The sequence below is a fragment of the Gekko japonicus genome, unplaced genomic scaffold, assembly GCF_001447785.1.
Source record: "Gekko japonicus isolate JY-2015 unplaced genomic scaffold, Gekko_japonicus_V1.1 scaffold1239, whole genome shotgun sequence".
Lineage (NCBI taxonomy): Eukaryota > Metazoa > Chordata > Lepidosauria > Squamata > Gekkonidae > Gekko > Gekko japonicus.
The window spans coordinates 123,351-142,327 of NW_015172594.1; the positions used below are offsets into that span (position 1 = coordinate 123,351).

The 18,977-nt window shown below is 47.1% G+C and overlaps 1 protein-coding gene across 1 annotated transcript in view; it reads left to right on the forward strand.

Annotated features, from left to right (window-relative positions):
* The window catches only part of BCAS1 (breast carcinoma amplified sequence 1), an 87,864-nt gene that overhangs the window by 2,587 nt on the left and 66,300 nt on the right, over positions 1–18,977 (forward strand). Inside the window, exons 2-3 of the mRNA XM_015421547.1 lie at positions 14,460–14,536; positions 15,129–15,213. Coding sequence (XP_015277033.1) covers positions 14,465–14,536; positions 15,129–15,213 — 157 coding nt within the window. The 5' untranslated portion in view covers positions 14,460–14,464. The remainder of the gene's footprint in view (positions 1–14,459; positions 14,537–15,128; positions 15,214–18,977) is intronic.

An 18,977-nucleotide genomic window follows, 5' to 3' on the forward strand; every position in this document is an offset into this window, starting at 1 on the left:
TTCATGGAGCAGGCGAGGGTTTGGGTGGAGTTTAATCTCTCCCATGTTCAATCGAGCAAAGAGGTCAGGAAAGCATACTATTTTCAGAGCCACATGTTTTGAATGATGGGCTGCCTAATTCCTCTCTCTTTCTCTGCCTCACTCTTCCTTTTTTTGCGATCCACTTGAATGAACAGTATGCTGTACCAGATGGGGGTTTCCAAACGTCTGCGAGAACAACATTGTGTTGGGGCTTGTACATTACCCTGGTCACCTGCAGGCTTCTCCTGGTTACTGAAGAAAAGGGGAAGCCGCTTGGGTGTCTGCTTTATCTAAAGAAACACACAGATTTGGGAAGTATCCGTTTTGGAGAAGTAACAGCAAGGTGTGGGGGTCTTAACCAGTGTTCCCTCTAAGCTGAGTTAGTGTGAGCTAGCTCATTGTTTTTTAGCCTCCGGCTCACACATTTCTGTCTTAGCTCAGGAAGGACAGCTCCAGAGCAAATTAATTGATGCAGCAGCCAAATCGCTCACTCACAATTTTAATGCCAGCAGCTCGCAAAGTAGAATTTTTGCTCACACAGCTTAGAGGGAGCGTTGGTCTTAACCCTTTCTCCACCAGCCAGGTTTTTTACTCTCATATTTCCCACCCCAAGCTGCTTTTTCCCTTGTGGAATTCCAATAGGGCTTTGTTCTGCTACATTTAACGCCTGAACTATAGCCCTATTAAGATTCAAATGCATGGAATGAGCACTCTGAAGTCAAGTGGCCGTCCTGCAGCCTGGGAAGATGGCAGGAGCTCAGCCGTGCTCCAGTTTGGATTGCTCAAGGGTGGTTCCTGTTTGCTTTGCCTGACTCATTCCAGTCCCTACCCTTCGCTGTCAACTTTGCAGCAGGCAAACTTTTAAAAAACAAAGATAGTTCCCGCCCCCCCTTCCAGATCTACAGGGTCCACTTTCTCTTCTTTAAATTGTATGACCTTGGGATCTGTCTCCAGGGGATCAACTGGCTAAACAAAATCACCCTGGCTGGCTTCTGTCCCTTTAACTTGCAAAAATCCGCCAAGTGAAGGGGTTGTTTTTTTACTATCATTTCTGCAAATTGGCACTAGTTGCAAAGTGGACTGTCCTATCTGTAGGACGACTGCTAAACTGCAAAAATAAAAATTGGTGTTTCTGAAGTCTCTTCCCCACTCTTACGCTGTCTGTCCTCGGGCAAGTACACAGGTGGAATCCCTTTCCAAACAGTTGTAGGGTGTGTAACCGGATATTTACTTTAGCAACAGGTAGACCACGTGTTCAACATATTTCCCCCCCCCCGCCCCCGTTTCACATAGCAGAATGTAATATGATACCCAAGACTTCTGGGTTCCAGACTCATGATCCAGCGCTGCTGTTCCTGAATTTAGTAACCAGGCGTCCTCCCGTAATGTCCATTAGACATAACAATTAAGTGTATCATACAGGATGTTTGGGTACTACTGAAATGGGTCAGGAGACTCAAAGCTGCAAACCCAGCTTTTCTGCAATATCCAAGGGCCCATCTTACATGTGACAGAGGCAGGCCTGGATATTTAAAAACAGACCCCTCCCCTCAGTCGTGAATAAAGCAATGTATACCTGGGGGAAGGTGTGAACATCGGGTTGGAGGGACCTAGGATTTTCTCCTTGCAGCTGCCCCCCCCCCCCCAGTAATTCTGATCCAGCCAAGTGCAAATACTGGAAACGAGTCCTGCTGGAAGAGGGGTTGTGTGAGTGGAAATCTAGGAGGGGGCATGGATCCAGCATATCCTCCTGCCTGGATCTTTTGCACTGTAAACCATACCCTATCTTGTAGTGAACATACGGATTTGCCACCACCATATTGAGTTTGAGCTTCACTGGTAGGGTTGCCAACCTCCAGGTGGGGGTCTGGAGAGCTCCCAGAATTAGAACTTGCTCTCCAGGCGACAGAGATTGGTTCCCCTGGAGAAAATGACTGCTTTGGAAGGTGAACTCTATGGTGTTATACTCTGCTGAGGTCCCTCTCCTCCCCACACCCCACCCTCCCCAGTCTACACCCTCAAAATCTCCATATATTTCCCAACCCAGAGCTGACAACCCTAAGCACAGGTGATCAAAAATTACTAGGGGTTCTTGGCAGTTTCTCTTGACCAGCGTTTGTAGCTGTCCCTTTCACAAGCCCAGTGGTCAAGCTGGTGCTTTTGTGACGATGCAAGGAGGATGGGGAGGGGGCAGGGCATGTGGATGCTGTCACCGCACATCTCTGTCTCCCTTGCAGCTGTTTTGCTGGGGAGCGGATCAGCTTTTCCCATCCCCCCATGTGGAACCCACCCACATGCAGTTCCAAGCTGTGAGGGAAAGCTTCCTCTCCAGTGTGCATACCAAGCCTCCGGTGACTATTGCAGGAATACAAAGTTTCAGTTCAGTGGCACCAGGCCAGTAGCCATGAGGGGGCTGACGAGGATGACGCCCCCTCCGAAACGTGTCCTGCCCCCTCACCAGACAGCTACAGATGTGATGCGTAAGAATTTCTGGGCTGGAGCCTCCCTTGAACCCCTGCATGTCTTTGAGAAGTGAGTTGAGAACCAGCTGCTCAAGCGTGATCACAGTGTGTGTGTCGCTGTTATGCAGACTAACAAACACTGTTTAGAATCGCTAGCTCTCCCTACCTTCTTCTCATTGTGCTCCGCCTCCTCCCCCTCCCCCTTTCTTCAGGGAGGAAAGCTCAGAATCTTCTGATGGCCCCTCCTCCTGCTGCTGGTTGGCTTCCCTTAAAAAGACATGCACCTCACCCCTGCTCTCCTCTGGGCACCTCATGGCCTTTGGCTGGCCCTCCTCCAAGAGTGGCTCTGGGGCAAACAGGGGGGTGGAAGCACGTGTGTGCTGAGTGCTAGCTGGCTTTTGTTGTTGTTGTTGCTATACAGACCGATTTCACACAAGAGCTGCGCCGTGGTCGTGCCTCCCTTTGCCCCACTTCTATTGGTCAATTTCCCACTCGAAGCTGCGCAGCCGCATTTTGACCTGCGATTTGTCCCAATTTTCCCTGCGGTTTCGTGATCCTCAAAAAAGATCACGAAACCGTGGGGAAAATTGGACGAAGCCGTGGGTCAAAATGCAGCCACGCGGCTTCGAGTGGGAAATTGACCAATAGAAGCGGGGCAAAGGGAGGCACGATTTGCTAGCTTTTCCTACCTTCTTGTTGTTATGCTCTGCCTCCTCCCCTCCCCAGAGGAAGCAACTTGGCCTCGGCCCTCACTCAACTCTTCCTCTTTGGTCCTCTTTTGGATCTCTTGGCTCAGCTTCCTCCTTCCTTTGGCTCAGCTTGTTTGGTAGTTGATAAAGTAAGTGGATTGTGGCCGTGGTCAGACGTGCCTTTAGATCCGACATAGCTGTGAATGCCTGACGGATCTAAAGGGCATGATCAGACAGCAACATCTGGGAAAGGTCCTGCAGCTGTCAATCACCCTGTGCTGCCCCACTACGAAAGTGAAGTTAAAAGACACCAGGGAAAGTCCAGGCATAATGCTTGCCGACAGGCTACAGATGGACTTTCCCGTCTGATCGCTCAAGCATGGTCTCATGCCATCGGGATGGTCTGCTCATTCTATCCTGACTCGGTGCTGTTTTTTTTCTGCCTGTCAGCAAGCTGCCAATGTTTTGTTTTCTGTTATGTTGCGCTTGCCCCTGTATGTGTAGACTTGCAGATGCACATGGCTTTGTAGATCGAAAATACCCCACTCAGCCGAACGTGCCATCTGATTGGGCTGATGTGTGACTGTGCAATGCCGTGTCAATTTCAACCAGGGGAAATAGGCTCACTTCCCCTCCATTCCAAATCGCATGTCTGACCACGACCTGTATATAATAGTGTGGGTTTGTGACTCAGTGGGTAGGGCATCTGTTGGGCACATGGTGGGTCCTGCTTTTCAATCCTGGGCATCTCAGACCTGAAGAGCCACTGCCAGTCTGAGTAGGCAGTTCTGACTTACTCTGCGTGTCTTTGTTTAAGATAATTTTTGTTTGTTTGTTTAGTAGTTAGATCTCTGCCTGAGACCTGGAAGAGCCACTGCCAGCCTGAGTAGGCAACAATGGGTTGCTCTCAACCATGTTAAACTGTCCGCTTAACAAAAAAAAAAATTGACCCCCTAACATAAAAATTCTGGCTACGGGCCTGAGTGGCACCTTTAAGACCAACAAAGTTTTATTCATGGTTGTGTGCAAGCACACTTCCTCAGAAAGTTCTGGATGGAAATTGTAGCGGTGCATGCAAGCTGAAAAACATCATGCATGTGTAGAGGTAGGGGTGGGATTGGCACTGGTACATACCCTGTTTCCCCGAAAATAAGACCAACCCCAAAAATAAGCCCTAGCAGGATTTCTATGCATTTGTGGTATATGCCCGAGTGTGTCTTCTTGAGAAAAAATAAATATAAGACAGTGTCTTAATTTCGGGGAAACACGGAAGAGGTGAGGAGAGCCATAGACATGGAGGAAAGGCAAGATGAAAATGTGAAAAAAAATAGTCCAGTGGTCTAATTTAAGATGGGGCTAGACTATCCATTAAAGGGAAAAGGTGTTTTGTGAAGTTGGATAGATGACTGAGGGGTGACACGATGGAGGCTGACAACATTATGCATGGGACAGAGAAGGTAGAGAAAGAAGTACTCTTCTCCCTTTCTCACAATACAAGAACTTGTGGGCACTCAATGAAATTAATGAGCACAGAAAACAGATAAAAGGAAGTACTTCCTCACCCAAAGAGTAATTAACACGTGGAATTCACTGCCGTAGGAAGTGGTGGTAGATACAAAGATTCCGCCTGGGGCATGGGACAGAGAGTGTATTGGTCGCCCTTACTGACGATCTCCGACGGCATCTGGATCGAGGCGGTGTGGCGGCGCTGTTGCTGTTAGATCTGTCGGCCGCATTCAATATGGTCGACCATCAGCTGCTGACCCACCGTCTCGCCGACGTGGGGATTCAGGGGCTCGCCCTTCAACGGCTTACCTCTTTTCTCCGTGGTCGGGGACAAAGGGTGGTGATAGGGGAGCAGCAGTCCCGGAGGCGCCCTCTTGTGTGTGGGGTGCCTCAGGGGGCTGTTCTCTCCCCGTTATTGTTTAACATCTATATGCGCCCCCTTGCCCAGATTGCCCGGAGGTATGGGCTTGGGTGTCATCAATATGCGGATGACACCCAGCTCTATCTGATGTTGGGCGGCCGGTCGAGCTCTGTCCCTGAAGATCTGCACCGGGCCTTCCAGGCCGTGGCTGGTTGGCTCCGGCTGAGCAGGCTGAAGTTAAACCCGGTGAAGACAGAGGTCCTGGGCTTGAGTCGTGGTGGTCTGGGGTTAGGGCTCCCTCTCCCGACCTTCGATGGGGTGCCTTTTGTGCCAGCGCCGGAGGTTAGGAGTTTGGGAGTGCTCCTGCACTCCTCGTTAACCATGGAGGCCCAGGTGGCAGCCACTGCCAAGTCAGCCTTTTACCATCTGCGGCTGGTGCGGCAGTTGGTCCCTTTCCTCGACCGCAGTGACTTGGTCACAGTGATCCATGCGACGGTCACCTCGAGGCTAGACTACTGTAACGCTCTCTACATGGGGCTGCCTTTGTTGCAAATCCGGAAGCTGCAGCTAGTGCAGAATGCTGCGGCCAGGCTGTTGATGGGTCTTCCTAGAAGGGACCATATCCAGCCTGTGCTGAAAGTGCTGCACTGGCTGCCAATAGCGTACCGGATTCGTTTCAAAGTGCTGGTTCTTACCTTTAAAGCCCTACATGGTCTGGGTCCAGCTTACCTAAGGGACCGCCTTTCCTCATATGTTCCCTCGCGAGCACTTCGGTCCGGGACGCAACATCTCCTGGCAATGCCAGGCCCCAAAGAGGCCAGGCTGACCGCTACCAGGCTTTCTCGGTGGCGGCTCCTACCTGGTGGAACGAGCTCCCGGAGGAGATCCGGGCCCTGCGGGACCTTGTACAGTTCCGCAGGGCCTGTAAGCCGGAGCTCTTCCACCAGGCATAGGAGTAGGAGCTGCCACTACCATCACTATTGCTCCATCTTAACCTGGCCCTGGATGAGGGAACATCAACGCTTCCTGGAGCAGATTATGCTGAACAGTTGAAATACGCCATCTGTGAAATATCATCTGGAACATCTAGAGCACTTTAGTTAGTTAATAACTTGTTAATAATGTTTTTGTATTGTATGGATTTTAAATGGTTTTAAATATGTTTTTATATTGGCGTATGCCCCTATGTAAGCTGCCCTGAGCCCGCATTGCCGGGAGGGCGGGGTATAAATTGAATAAAATAAATAAATAAATAAATATAAATAAACATAGACAGCTTCGAGAGGGGATAAACGTATGTAACAGAGGTCCATCAGTGGCTATTAGCCACAAGGGACAGATGGAACACTATTATTTCTGGGGCAGTGATGCTCTGTATTCTTAGTGTTTGGGGAGGCCAACAGTGGGAGGGCTTCTGGAGTTCTGACCCCACTGGTGGACCTCCTGATGGCACCTGGGTTTTGGCCACTGTGTGCCACGGAGTGGTGGACTGGATGGGCCATTATGCTCTTATGTTCACGGAGCTTTAACTTTATTATGATGAATATTTGAGTTTGCTATCTTTTTTTGGGGGGGGGGCTTTTTCTTTAGCTGTACCTGGGCTTGGCAACAGCCTGGAGGGAAAAAACTGTTGTGTCCCTTTAACAGAGGATTAATGAGATGTGACCTACTAGATGATGTTGCTCCATGCCAGGAAAAGCTTTACCTGTCCATTTCCACACTTTTTTTTTTGCTGTCAAGTCACAGCTGACTTATGGTGACCCTGTAGGGTTTTCAAGGCAAGAGACGTTCAGAGGTGGTTTGCCATTGCCTGCCTCTGCATCATGACCCTGGTATTCCTTGGTGGTCTCCCATCTGAATACTAGCCAACCCTGTTTAGTTTCTGAGATCAGGTTAGCCTAGGACTATCCAAACACAAGAAAAGTTGTCATCCATCCTTCCTCTCTTGTGCTCTGAGGGGCATTAAGTAAGAAACACTCCTCAGCGGGTCTGCTCAGGTACAAAGTCTGATGCTATGCAGTGGAAATCACGCCCAGGAAAGTACCTTTATGATTAAGAACATAAGAACATAAGAGAAGCCAATGTTGAATCAGTCCAATGGCCCATCCAGTCCAACACTCTGTCACACAGTGGCCAAAAATACCAGGTGCCAGCAGTGGGGCCAGGACACTAGAAGCCCTCCCACTGTTGCCCCCACAATGCACCAAAAATACAATGCATCACTTGCCCCAGAGTTCCTATCTATACCTTGTGGCTAATAGCCACCAATGGACCTCAGCTCCATATCTATATACTGTTAGCCAAGTTGCCGCCTCCATGCGGATATCTAAATCTGCACATTGGGGTCACTTGGGGGGCAGAGAGATTTTCCTGCACACTTGGTGCAATCACCAGGTGTGCAGAAAAATCTGAAAAGTTGAAAAAATATACGGGGGATATTTAAATTCCCTCGAAAGGTAAAAGAGTGTTCCCTGCGCATGCGCAGAGAACGCTCTGGGAACTCTGCAGTGGGCCGGCAGCTAGAAGCCGCTCAGGCCTTGCTGCCAGAGCTGGGGGGGGGAGAGATTGGTGGGCCTGGTGGCGAGGCTGGAGCCAGGGGGGAGGAGATCAGCAGTGGAGTTGGGGGGGAAGAGATCGGTGGCCCCAATGACTGGAAGCCGCTCAGGCCTCAGAGATCAGTGGTGGAGCTGGGGGGGGGGAGATTGGCGGCCCCAGCAGCTGGAAGCCACTCAGGCCTCACCGCTGGAGCCAGGGGGGGAAGCTTACCTGTGGCCACTTCCCCCTCAGCCCTGAGGTCCTCCTGCTTCTACAGGCCAGGAGCTGGGGGGAATACTCACCCCCCCGGGTGAATATTGCGGGTCCCTCTTCTTGTGTTTATATAATTCCCTCTTGAAGCCATCCATGCTTGTAGTCGCCACCACCTCCTGTGGCAGTAAATTCCATGTGTTAATCACTCTTTGGGTGAAGAAGTACTTCCTTTTTTATTTTAGCCTGGGCTGCAATCAGCTCTGGGATGGATTTGTGGTATAATCCTAAAGATAGTTGTACCCTTCTAAGTCCACTGCAGGTTTAGAAGGATGTAACTCTGTTTGGGATTGTACAATCGGTGCCTTCCTTTCATCTTTGTACATAGTCCTCAACTTCTAAAAATCCCTAAAAGGGGAATTTTAGGCTCACCCCTTGGATCCAAAATCCCCTACACCTTTGAACAAGGAACTGGATCATGTGGGAATGTCTCTGCGCCTGAGACTTTGCCCTTTCTGCTTAGCCTTTTTTGACAGGAAAAGAAATACACCTTGAGAAAGCAACATTAGCGGACACTGTTATCTCCTTTAAACCAGTTAGACTGCATTCATCTTTAATATTTATAAAGTTTGAAGGGTTAGTTCGTGTACATTGGGCATAACACTCATTGCAAAGATGGCTTCTTTTTCTTTTTAACCCAACTGTTCCTGCATTTATTACCACCATAAATCAGTGATGGTGAACCTTTTAGGGACCGAGTGCCCAAGCTGCGACCCAAAACCCACTTATTTATCGCAAAGTGCCAACACGGCAATTTAACCTGAATGCTGAGGTTTTACTTTAGAAAAAATAACTCATACATTAACTTAAGATGATCCAAACAAAGTAAGGAAAGCAATCCCAAATGCTTTCATTTACTTAAAATTATTTGGCAGCGAATTCAACACTTTAATGATGGTCTGGACCTGGCTGGAGCGATGGCACGCGTGCCCACAGAGAGGGCTCTGAGTGCCACCTCTGGCACCCGTGCCATAGGTTCGCCACCACTGCCATAAATAAATCTAGATCCTTACTTTACTATCAGACCGCGCCCAATATACCACAACATTCACTATGTAGTACCCCAAAAATGGAATATATTTTTCATGGTTTTCTATCTCTGTATTGTGATTTCATGTTTTTGTGTTTTAACTTAATGGTATTATAATAGGACTAGCAGTAAAGCCCGTTGTGAAAGCAATACAACGAGATCTAGAAAGAGGCTCTGGGGGAGTGCTCTGGCTTTGGGCAAACAGTGTCAATTTGCTGTGGTGACCTCAGCAGGGTATAATGACAGAGTCCACTGTTTTCTCCAGAGGAACTGATCTCTGCTACCTGAAGAGCAGTTGTAATTGTGAGTCATCTGTAGCCCTCACCTGGAGATTGGCAGCAATTGTTACCCAGGACAAAATGGCTGGTTTGGAGGGTGGAGTCTATGGCAGTGTACCTGTCTGAGGTCCCACCCCTCCACAAACCCCACCCTCTCCAGGCTCCACCCCTCAAATCCCCAGGAATTTGTCAGCATGTAGTTGGCAACCCCATCTCCTTCCCAGCTAGCCACCAACCTACCATTATCTGCCCCTTTGACTTCAGCTGACTTCTGCCCTCCCTTCTGCAGAGCAGTTGTAATACTGAGTGCTCTCCAGCCCTCACCTGGAGATTGGCAACAATGGTTCCCTATGTGAGACTGACTGGTTTGGAGGGTGGAGTCTATGGCAGTGTACCTGTCTGAGGTCCCACCCCTCCTCAAACCTCACCCTCTTCAGGCTCCATCCCTCAAATCTCCAGGAATTTCCCATCTGGAGTTGGCAACCCTATCAGGATTGGCCCCAATGTGTTTTCTCCCAAAGGCCAAAGTAGGTGACAGGACCAAGCTTAGTTGCCTACCAACAGGCACTGAGGGGAATGTAGGGTTGCCAGCTCTAAGGAGGGAAATACCTGGAGGTTTGGGGGGTGGATTCTGTAGAGGGCCGGGCGACGGAGGCATCGGCCTTCTGTCGCCCGCCTTGCCCCCCCAATCTCGGCCCGGGCACCCGCGGCTCCCACCAGCGGCCGCCTGGGTTGGAGGGTGGAGTCTATGGCACTGTAACCTGTCTGAGGTCCCCATCTCCCCAGGCAGCTTTTAAAACATGATCCTGGGACCTACACACCACCAGACATTCCAACTGCCTTGCGGGGGGGTGGGAGTATGAGGTGTGGAATGGAGTGAAGTCCAATCAGCTTCCAAATGCAAAAGACCTTGAAGGTTCCATATGCAACTGACATTCCAACTGCCTTGCGGGGAGGGGGGTGAGTTTGAGGTGTGGAATGCAGTGAAGTCCAATCAGCTTCCATATGCAAAAGACCTTGAAACGCTGGGCGGGACTGCACAAAGCAGCCAGTCAACCCAGCCAGCGTCTTCTGACTGACAGTTCAAGCGTCCATACACTAAAGGAGTGCATTTTAGAACTTTGGCACCCACTATTCAATTATATATAAGGAGAGATTGTGAGCCAGTTTTTGTGGAAAAGCAGAAAGTAAGAGATTCGATTAATGGCTATTTTCCTTGCTGAGGACAAAAAAGGGGGGAAGCAAACTCAACCCAAAATATACCAGCACTGTTTAAAGGGTCAAGCTTACTTAAATATTATCAAATATATATATTTTTATTTATGGTGTACACAATAGCAAATATTAAAAGATTAAAAACAAGCAGTCTGAAAGTCAGACTTCATAGAACATCAACAAGAGCTTGAAATAAGCTTTCCTCATTTTACATACACAGTTGATGATTTCACATACATAGCTGATGTGTATAACAAATTACCAATAGGAACATACACATTTCAGCCTCTAGGGCCTTCCTCATTAGTCAATAATACTATGATAAAACACACTCACCCAGAAGCAAATATATATAAACTAAAGCCAGGTGTTGCTTTCTGAAAATATACAAAAAAGAAAGCCAAGTTATAAATAAGAAGTATAAGAAATAACTGTGGAAAAAAGGGGGGGTTGAAAAATGTTAATATTTGATATTGTGTACACCATAAATAAAAATATGTTTTTGATACTATTTTCTTTGCCGGCCAGCATATGCAATGTGAGAGGAGACAGGACAGGCTTGGATCCCATACCATGTAAGGACATTTGCCATGTGGTTCTTTCCCAACTTCCCCCTATAGCTTCCTGAGACCACTAAAAGCTACAGGAACCGCATAGACGAAAAGCTCAGAAGGCATTCGTGAGAAGGGCTGACTGGGTGAACTCACTCTTTCTGTCTTTTCCCATCAGTGGTGCTGCTGCAGGCCCATACATGTATTTATTTAGAAAATTTCTATGCAGCCTCTCCATGAAGCCTGAATGAGGCAGCTCACAAAAATAAAACATGCAAATTGCCAGACGTTATTAATTAAAACCCATCGTTAAAACCCCCAGACAGTGCAACATGAAGCAGGTGAAACTACACTGTCTTCAGGCTAAAAGCAGACTATGGCCTATTATGCACAGGTATTTTCCCTCACTTTCACTGTGCACGTCTGTCTGGTTTTCTTTGTCCTTCTGCATTGATTATCCTCCCTTCAGTGCTCAGTTTGCTTTCTGGCTGTCGTTTCCCCGAGTTTTCTGAGAGTGCTTTTGTGGTGATTTTTCCCTTGTTTCACTTTCAAGCTGAAAGTAATTAAAAAGCATACAGGTTCCCTCGGATTTCCCCCTGTCCTTTTGGGGCTCCTTGAGCTATTGCTATTCTTGGATTGCTGAACAAAAAAATTAAAACAACAGGGGACATGAGTTCCCTGCTGTTATTGGCTTGAAAGGGGGATCAGAGAGGAGACAAATCGCAGCATCCACAGTGCAAAAAAAACAACAACGGGGGGGGGGGGAAGGATTTCAGTGCTGCATGCAAAACAAAAAAAAGGGGGGGATCATCAGCATGGAATGAAATTGACATGAGTTGTAAAGAGAGAGAGAGAGAGTGAGACTGAGATGGGAAGCCTAAAGCTTTGAAAGCATGGACGGCTTCAAAAGGGAATTAGATAAGTATATGGAGCAGAGGTCCATCCGTGGCTATTAGCCACAAGGTATAGATAGGGACTCTGGGGCAAGTGATGCTCTGTCATCTTGGTGCTTGGGGGGGGGGGTCAACATTGGGAGGGCTTCTAATGTCCTGGCCCCACTGGTGGACCTCCTGATGGCACTGGTATTTCTGGCCACTGTGTGATACAGAGTGTTGGACTGGATGGGCCTTTGGCCTGATCCAACATTGGCATCTCTTATGTTCTTATGTTCTTAAAACATTTTTCCCTTGAATGCTTTAGTGAACAAAGTTTTTTGGGAAACCATTTTGTCAGTCTCTGGAAGCCTAACACTGAAATGGCGGCTGAGCCAGGTGGAACTTCTGCAAACCGCCGAACTTAAGAATTGCTTAGGATCAACCCAATTGAAGGAAGAGTGCAATCCGCACGGGAAAGGCTCTAAAAAACTGCCAAGATCACGACCAGTGTGCAGGATCTAATTAGAGAATCACAAAAAGAAAACTGCAGAAATTTGCAAGGAAGGGCAGGAAATTAGCATTACTATGCAGCTGTGCTAGGGCATCAGCAAAAATATGCCCCCCAAATTCTTCCAATTCAGTGGCACAAGACTAAAAAAGCTCTCCAGGGCTTCTGCCAGAGGACTCCTCCCCCACACAATTTGCAGCCCTGTGCAAAGCGTGGTGTTGTGGCCGACTTTGCACAGGCACACATACACATGCTTGCAATGCCAGTGTCAGTGGGTTCTACCATGCATTCTGTACACTCAACGTGTTCTCCTATATTATGAGATCGTGTGACTCTTTCCTATTTCTCACAGTGGCTGATAACACAGCAGAGAATCCCCTAGAGCTTTGCAATATGGAAAATGGGGCTTTGCAGATGCTTGTCAGTTTTTAAAAAAAAGTCTTGTCAATTTCAACATTGTTTTTCCCCCTTTGCCTGCATTCCTTTCTGTTCTCTTTCATGCAAGGAACTAACACTAAAATGCATGCACAAAACCTGAACCACGAGGATTTAAATGGAAAGTGCTTACTGGGCACTACTGTACAGCTGCAATTGCATACTTAAAAAAAAAAAAAAAACCTTGGACACCCCTCCCCACACATTGCAAGTGACATTCCAACCCAATTTAGAAAAATGCATTTTTAAAACTGTAGCTGCAGAATAAATACACTAGAGGGAAAAGAATGGTATGTAAGGTGGGCACAGAATCCAAAGTCAAGTTTAAAGGATTACTGCCCTGAAAATCTGCAGTAAAATGTGCATGTGTGATAGGCCTATAACAATGAGGTTAAAAATCAATCCTTAATTAAAAGTCTGGTTAAAAAGAAACATTTTGGCCTGGTGCCTATAAGACAGCAGTGTAGGTACCAGGTGAGCCTCAAGGGGAAAGGAATTCCACAGGTGAGGTACCAATGCTCGAAAAGCCCATTCTCTGGTAAATTCTGTTGGCGGCTCAGCTGTTACTGAGAGTTAGATAGAGCATACATATTACTCCCATCCTGCAGGCACTTCACTGGCTGCCCATCTGTTACGAGGCTCAATTTAGGGTATTCACCAGGGTTCCCTCTAAGCTGAGTTAGCTAGCTCACAGTTTTTTAGCCTCCAGCTCACACATTTTTGCCTTAGCTCAGGAAGGGATAGCTCCAGAGCAAGCTAATCTATGCAGTACCCAAATCGCCTGCTCACAGCTTTAATGCCAGTACCTCACAAAGCTGAATTTTTGCTCACTAGACTCCACAGCTTAGAGGGAGCATTGGTATTCACTATCACATACAAAGCCCTTCATGGCCTTGGACCCTCGTATCGGCAAGACCACCTCTCCCCCTGTGCTGAGCCCGAAAAGGATAGAAAAGCCCTCTTGAAGCATTCAGTCTTGCATAGTTTGCAGAAAGCCAGGGGGATGGGAGCCTTCTGACCTCCTCAGGCAGGCTGTCTCTCAAGGCGGGGGCCACAGCAGAGATGACCCATGTAGGGGCAGTTATTGATTTTGCCCATTTGCAGATTGGCCCCTGCAGAAGACCCTGCTCCAATGACTGAAGCTGTCGTAGCCGATTTCACTACTACTTCCGTTCCTTCCCCTGTGGGGAAATAGACTGACTTTGGATTGCTCAACCTTCTTTTATGCTGTTTTTATGCCTCTGCCTTGTGTTTAAGGGATTGTTTTTATGCTTTTGGTTTTGTTGTACTGTTTTAATTCATGAGTTGTCTTGGGCAGGTCTCTGGAGATGCAGCATATACGTCTCTCTAAAGAAATGGATACTTGTATAATCCTCCATAGGGATCAGTTGCATTCTCAAATCTGAAGGCACAGCTAAAATCAGGCAGTGTGAGAATGCAGCTGATTCCTATGTGGGATCATGGCTCAGACCTGCTGTGGCTCAGTGGTAGAGTATTTGCTTGGCATGCAGAAGGTCCCAAGTTCAATCTCCATCATCTCCAATCAAGGACCTGGTAGTAGGTGATATGAAAGACCCCTACCTGAGACCCTGGAAAGCCATGGCCAGTCCGAGTAGATATTCCTGCCCTTGGTGGACCAACAATCCGATTCATTATAAGGCAGCTTCATGTGTGTTCCCTCTTGCCTTTCCTAAACATCTGCTTTGGGTTTTCTCAAATACAGCCAGTATGGGGAACACGCTAACGAAAGAAGAGGAGCCTTCAGATCAAGAAATCATTCACAGGACATCATACGCAGAGGTAACTTTCTGTAGAATGCTTTGTGATGTTTGGCTTGGGCGTTGCTCTCTGGAGAAATCAAATTGCTTTTTAAAATTCATAACCTTGGTCTTTAATCGCCCAGCGTAAGCCTTGCCCCATTACAGCTAATACTGGTGATGTTTAAGGACTGAGATGGGATATTTGGAATGAAGGAGCTAGCCAGCTACACAGTAAGGGATTAGAATCTGGATTTTCTGTTTCGCTGTGGTTTTCTTATATTTGTGTTCAGGTATTAAGACATAGGTCACTGACACAAGGGTTCTTTGTCCTGGGTTGGATGCTGCTGGGAAGTAGTCCCCTCCCCGGCTTCCCCACAGTGTTATGGGATGCTATTTCCCTCCATGCCATGAAAATCTTCAGCAGCCTGTTTCCACCCATTAAGCTTCTAATTAAAGGCACAGGACTTTTTTTTTGTTCAGGCCAGTTGCCAACCCTACTGGTGAAGACTATGGGCAGTTAGTATGCATAGTACTCTTATAATAATTTTCCAGAATTTTTTTTTTTTTGCTGTTTCAATGTGCCAAGTAGTACAACAGACATTCTGATGACTAACCATAGTTTGATGCTCTAGATCTCTTCTGAACCGCCTGAGAATATTAAGAATGGACCTGTCACAATCGAGGCTGTGCAGATTTCTTCTACAAAGGGCGAAACAGGTATGTTCTGGAAAGGAAGACCTGTTCTCAAGGGTCATTTCATAGAAAAAGAGGTGCAGGAGCTCATTAGCATAACTTATTTGCATATACCACACCCCCTGACATCACCGGAAGTGTGTCAGAAGGCAACATCCACCGCTCAGGCTCCACTGGACTGTTTTGGAGTGCTAGCTATTGGGGGGGGGGAACATGCAGATCTGTCCTCTCAGAGGAGGGAGAGCTTGTACCTGAATAAAACTTGGTCTTAAAGGTGCCACTGGACTGGTTTGGACCGGGGGGGAGGGCTCTGCAACTTACCTGGCTGCTTCTTGCTCTGACTGAGGGATGCTGGGAGCAGGGGGTGGGGCTTGTTGCATGTGCCCGCCCCCTGGGCTCTTTACTACCGGAGCTCTGCTCCTGTGCACTCCTGCAGGAAATGACCCCTGCCTGTTCTACCTATTCCCGTTGTCTGGTATAATTGTTACCATGGTGTGTTGGTCACATTAGCTCCAGGCTGGGAAACTCCTGGATATTTGGAGGGGGAGGAGCTTGGGGAGGCTGGGATCTGGGGAGGGGAAGGACGTCAACAAGAAGCCACCCCCAGTAGTTGAAAGGCTGTCCCCTTGGTCCCCTTGGTGCTACCAGCAACAGCCTGTGCCAGCCGCATAAAGGAATAGTTCTGAACTGATCATTAGGATAGATCACTGAATTGTGGCCGCCATCGCTCAGCAATATTATTAATGTTTACTAGCGCTTATAATGTTGGATTGTTTTAGAAGGTTTTAGGATTGTTTATAACCATTATTTATGTGTTGTTACTTGGCTAGGAGGGTGGGGTATAAATCTGATCAATAAAATAAAAACATAAATAAAGTAAATACCATAGAGGCCACCCTCCAAAGCACCCATTTCCTTCAGATGAACTGATCTCTGCTGCCTGGAGATCCATTATAATCCCAGTAGATCTCCAGACACCACCAGGAGGTGGAGAAGAAGCAAACAACTGTGATGTATTATGCCAAAAAAAGTCTTCAAAGACTAGAAATTTCTTTTTCCAATATTCAGTTTACTGGAAGCAATTTAAATGCCATCAACACCAATGAACCATGCATATTGTATCTCGTTTTGTGTATAACTTTATCAAAGTGGGTAGCGTTGAAATACAATATTAATCCTTTTGACAAACTCTCTAGTAGTATTTCATAGTGACACTCATCAAATCCACTGGCCACTTTGATAGAGACTTTTTTGGCATAATACGTCACGGTTGTTTGCTTCTTCTCAACTTCCTTCCCATGATCTCTCTCTTTAGTTTGCACCACCAGGAGGTTGGCAACCCCAACTGTGGTCATGGTCACACAGTCATTTTGATCAGGTTTCACAACCTATTGCATTTAAAAGGGCTGATCAGACAGCTGATTCTGTCTCCCGTATCGAAGCAGACTCACCCCCGCAATCCTCCCGGTTTTCTAGCAGATTTTCCGACACTGGTTTCCCACAAGCACTGCTCCACACTCACTCCTCCCTTTTGTCCCGGTGGCACATGTCAATTTCACACAAGCTGCTGCGCGGCCGCATTTCGCCCCGCAACTTTGCGCGATTTCCCCCGCATCTACTCAGTCCTGTTTTTTGAGGATTGAGTAGACGCAGGGGAAATCGTGCAAAGCTCCAGGGCGAAATGCAGCGACACAGCACCTTGTGTGAAATTGACACGTGCCATCGGGGCAAAAGGGAGGTGTGAGCGCGGAACAGCGCTTGTGGGAAATCAATCAAATACTTTCCTACTACTTGAAGTGTGAATCCTCACTATGAATGCAATTAGGTCATCTGTATGTCCTTCTTGTGGTAGTCCCCCCCCCAGCTTTCACTGTGGTGTGCATGACTAATCCTGCGCTGAAATATTAAATGCATGAATGCTCAAGCGCACATAAAACAGCATTCGGTCACACATTGGTAGTTCATTTTGTTCGGCGTGGCACTTGGGCAGTGTGGCTGTCTGGACAGTGCCTGGAGCCTCGTCGCACAATGCAAGCGGTTGGGCAAGGGATGTGTGATCATCTGAACCCGCTAAAAAATATCCCCGATCAAATCTACAGTGGGAACAAATCGCAGTAGGCTTGCCATGTGACCACACCCAGAATGTCTTCCTCCTTTTTATAAGATTGTCACATGCCAAATTGGTGTGGAGCCCTGGCATTCATATAGGAAGTGAGGTTGCTGTGTAACGTGAGGTGTTGCCTTGATTCTCATGTCTGTATCATGTCTATACATCTCAGATCTAAGGGTGTTTGTTGGCTAGTTCACATAGAACTAGTTAGGTAATCACAAAATAATTTATTTTTCTACTCATAAGCTTGTTTTTTCCTATACTAACAAAGAGTTGGACCCATAAAAGAGATCACCTGATGGTATCTCTTTCACAGGCACAGCAGATACTGCAATTCGTATATTTTGAGGAATTACAGTGTAAACCTAAGAACATTTTACTGTCGTAGAAGCCACGTTGAGTAGAGCTGAGCAGGAGTCCCTGAGCAGACCTCTTTAGGGTTGATCTCTTAGTCATCTTTAGTGTGGGCAAAAACTAGGAGCTAAAAAAAGGCATGAGATAAAACTATGCAAGACAAACACCACAAGACTGATCACACCCCCTGAAGAAACACCTGCTTGCTTCTGAGCCACATGGCTTTGCATGACTGATCAGTCCATAAAGGTGTGTGTTTAAAATCAGGATATGGAGAGTCAATTTGAGACAGGCATCTTGGGTAGTGAATATAAATGCAATGGGCCCTTCACAAAGCTATCTGGAAAAATTATTAGGGACTGTGGTCTATACTACTGTGTATAGCTTGCTGAAACTAGGATGCTACTGTGTAATTTTTGCATTGTTTAATGTGGCTTCAGTTCTGTTTTTAGACTTCTGGTTGGTTCTGCAACCCTAATCCTATTGCATGGTTTATTGAACGTCTCATCTGTCAGTTGTATATTGACTCTCTCTGTATAATCCACCTTAAGTCCAAATGAGAAAGGTGGACTATAAATAACATAAATTAATAAATAAAATTAGATCGGAAGGGCTCCACAGATCTGTGAAAGGGCACAGATACAACCGTTGGTTCTTGCATGATGGATATAACCGCTGCATGATGGATACAACCGTTGGTTCTTGCATGACGTCTAAAATCACAGGAATGGTAGGATAAAGGGGCAGGCTATAGGCCACCAATTTTTTTTAAAAAAAGGATTTGTTATACTTTACTAATGCTTTAGCACCCTTCCTCCAAGGAGCTTAAGCACATACACGATCCGGGATCCAACTGTGTTTTCCACAGGCAGAGGGACTTCTGTCTGTGGAGTACAAGTTTCTTTCTTCTCCCCAATGTATTTTGGGGACACTCCCCCAAAAACAGCATTTGAGGAGGACTTTTAGCATCAGTGGGAGAGGGAAGGCAGGAAAGTTGCTCTCTACAGGTGGAAATCTTTTGGGCCACAGAGAAGTTCCTGGGGATCCAAGGAGCTCTGGGCAAAAATGTGCAGTTCCACAACAGCATGGGGTGCAGTTCAAAAGTCAAACAAAAATTATGTTCTGTTAGTTAATGTAAAAAGTTACTGATTGTGTGAAAAGTAAGTCGTCCAGGCTCCTCTTGAGACCCAAGTTCTGCTCAGTGGGTGCGTTGTAGCAGCATGTGTTGTGTATGTGATATGCAGTAAGCAGCTCTAAGATATTCCTGCCACATAACAGTCTCAAGACTGCATGATTGTTTTAAGATATGTACTCATACATTTTG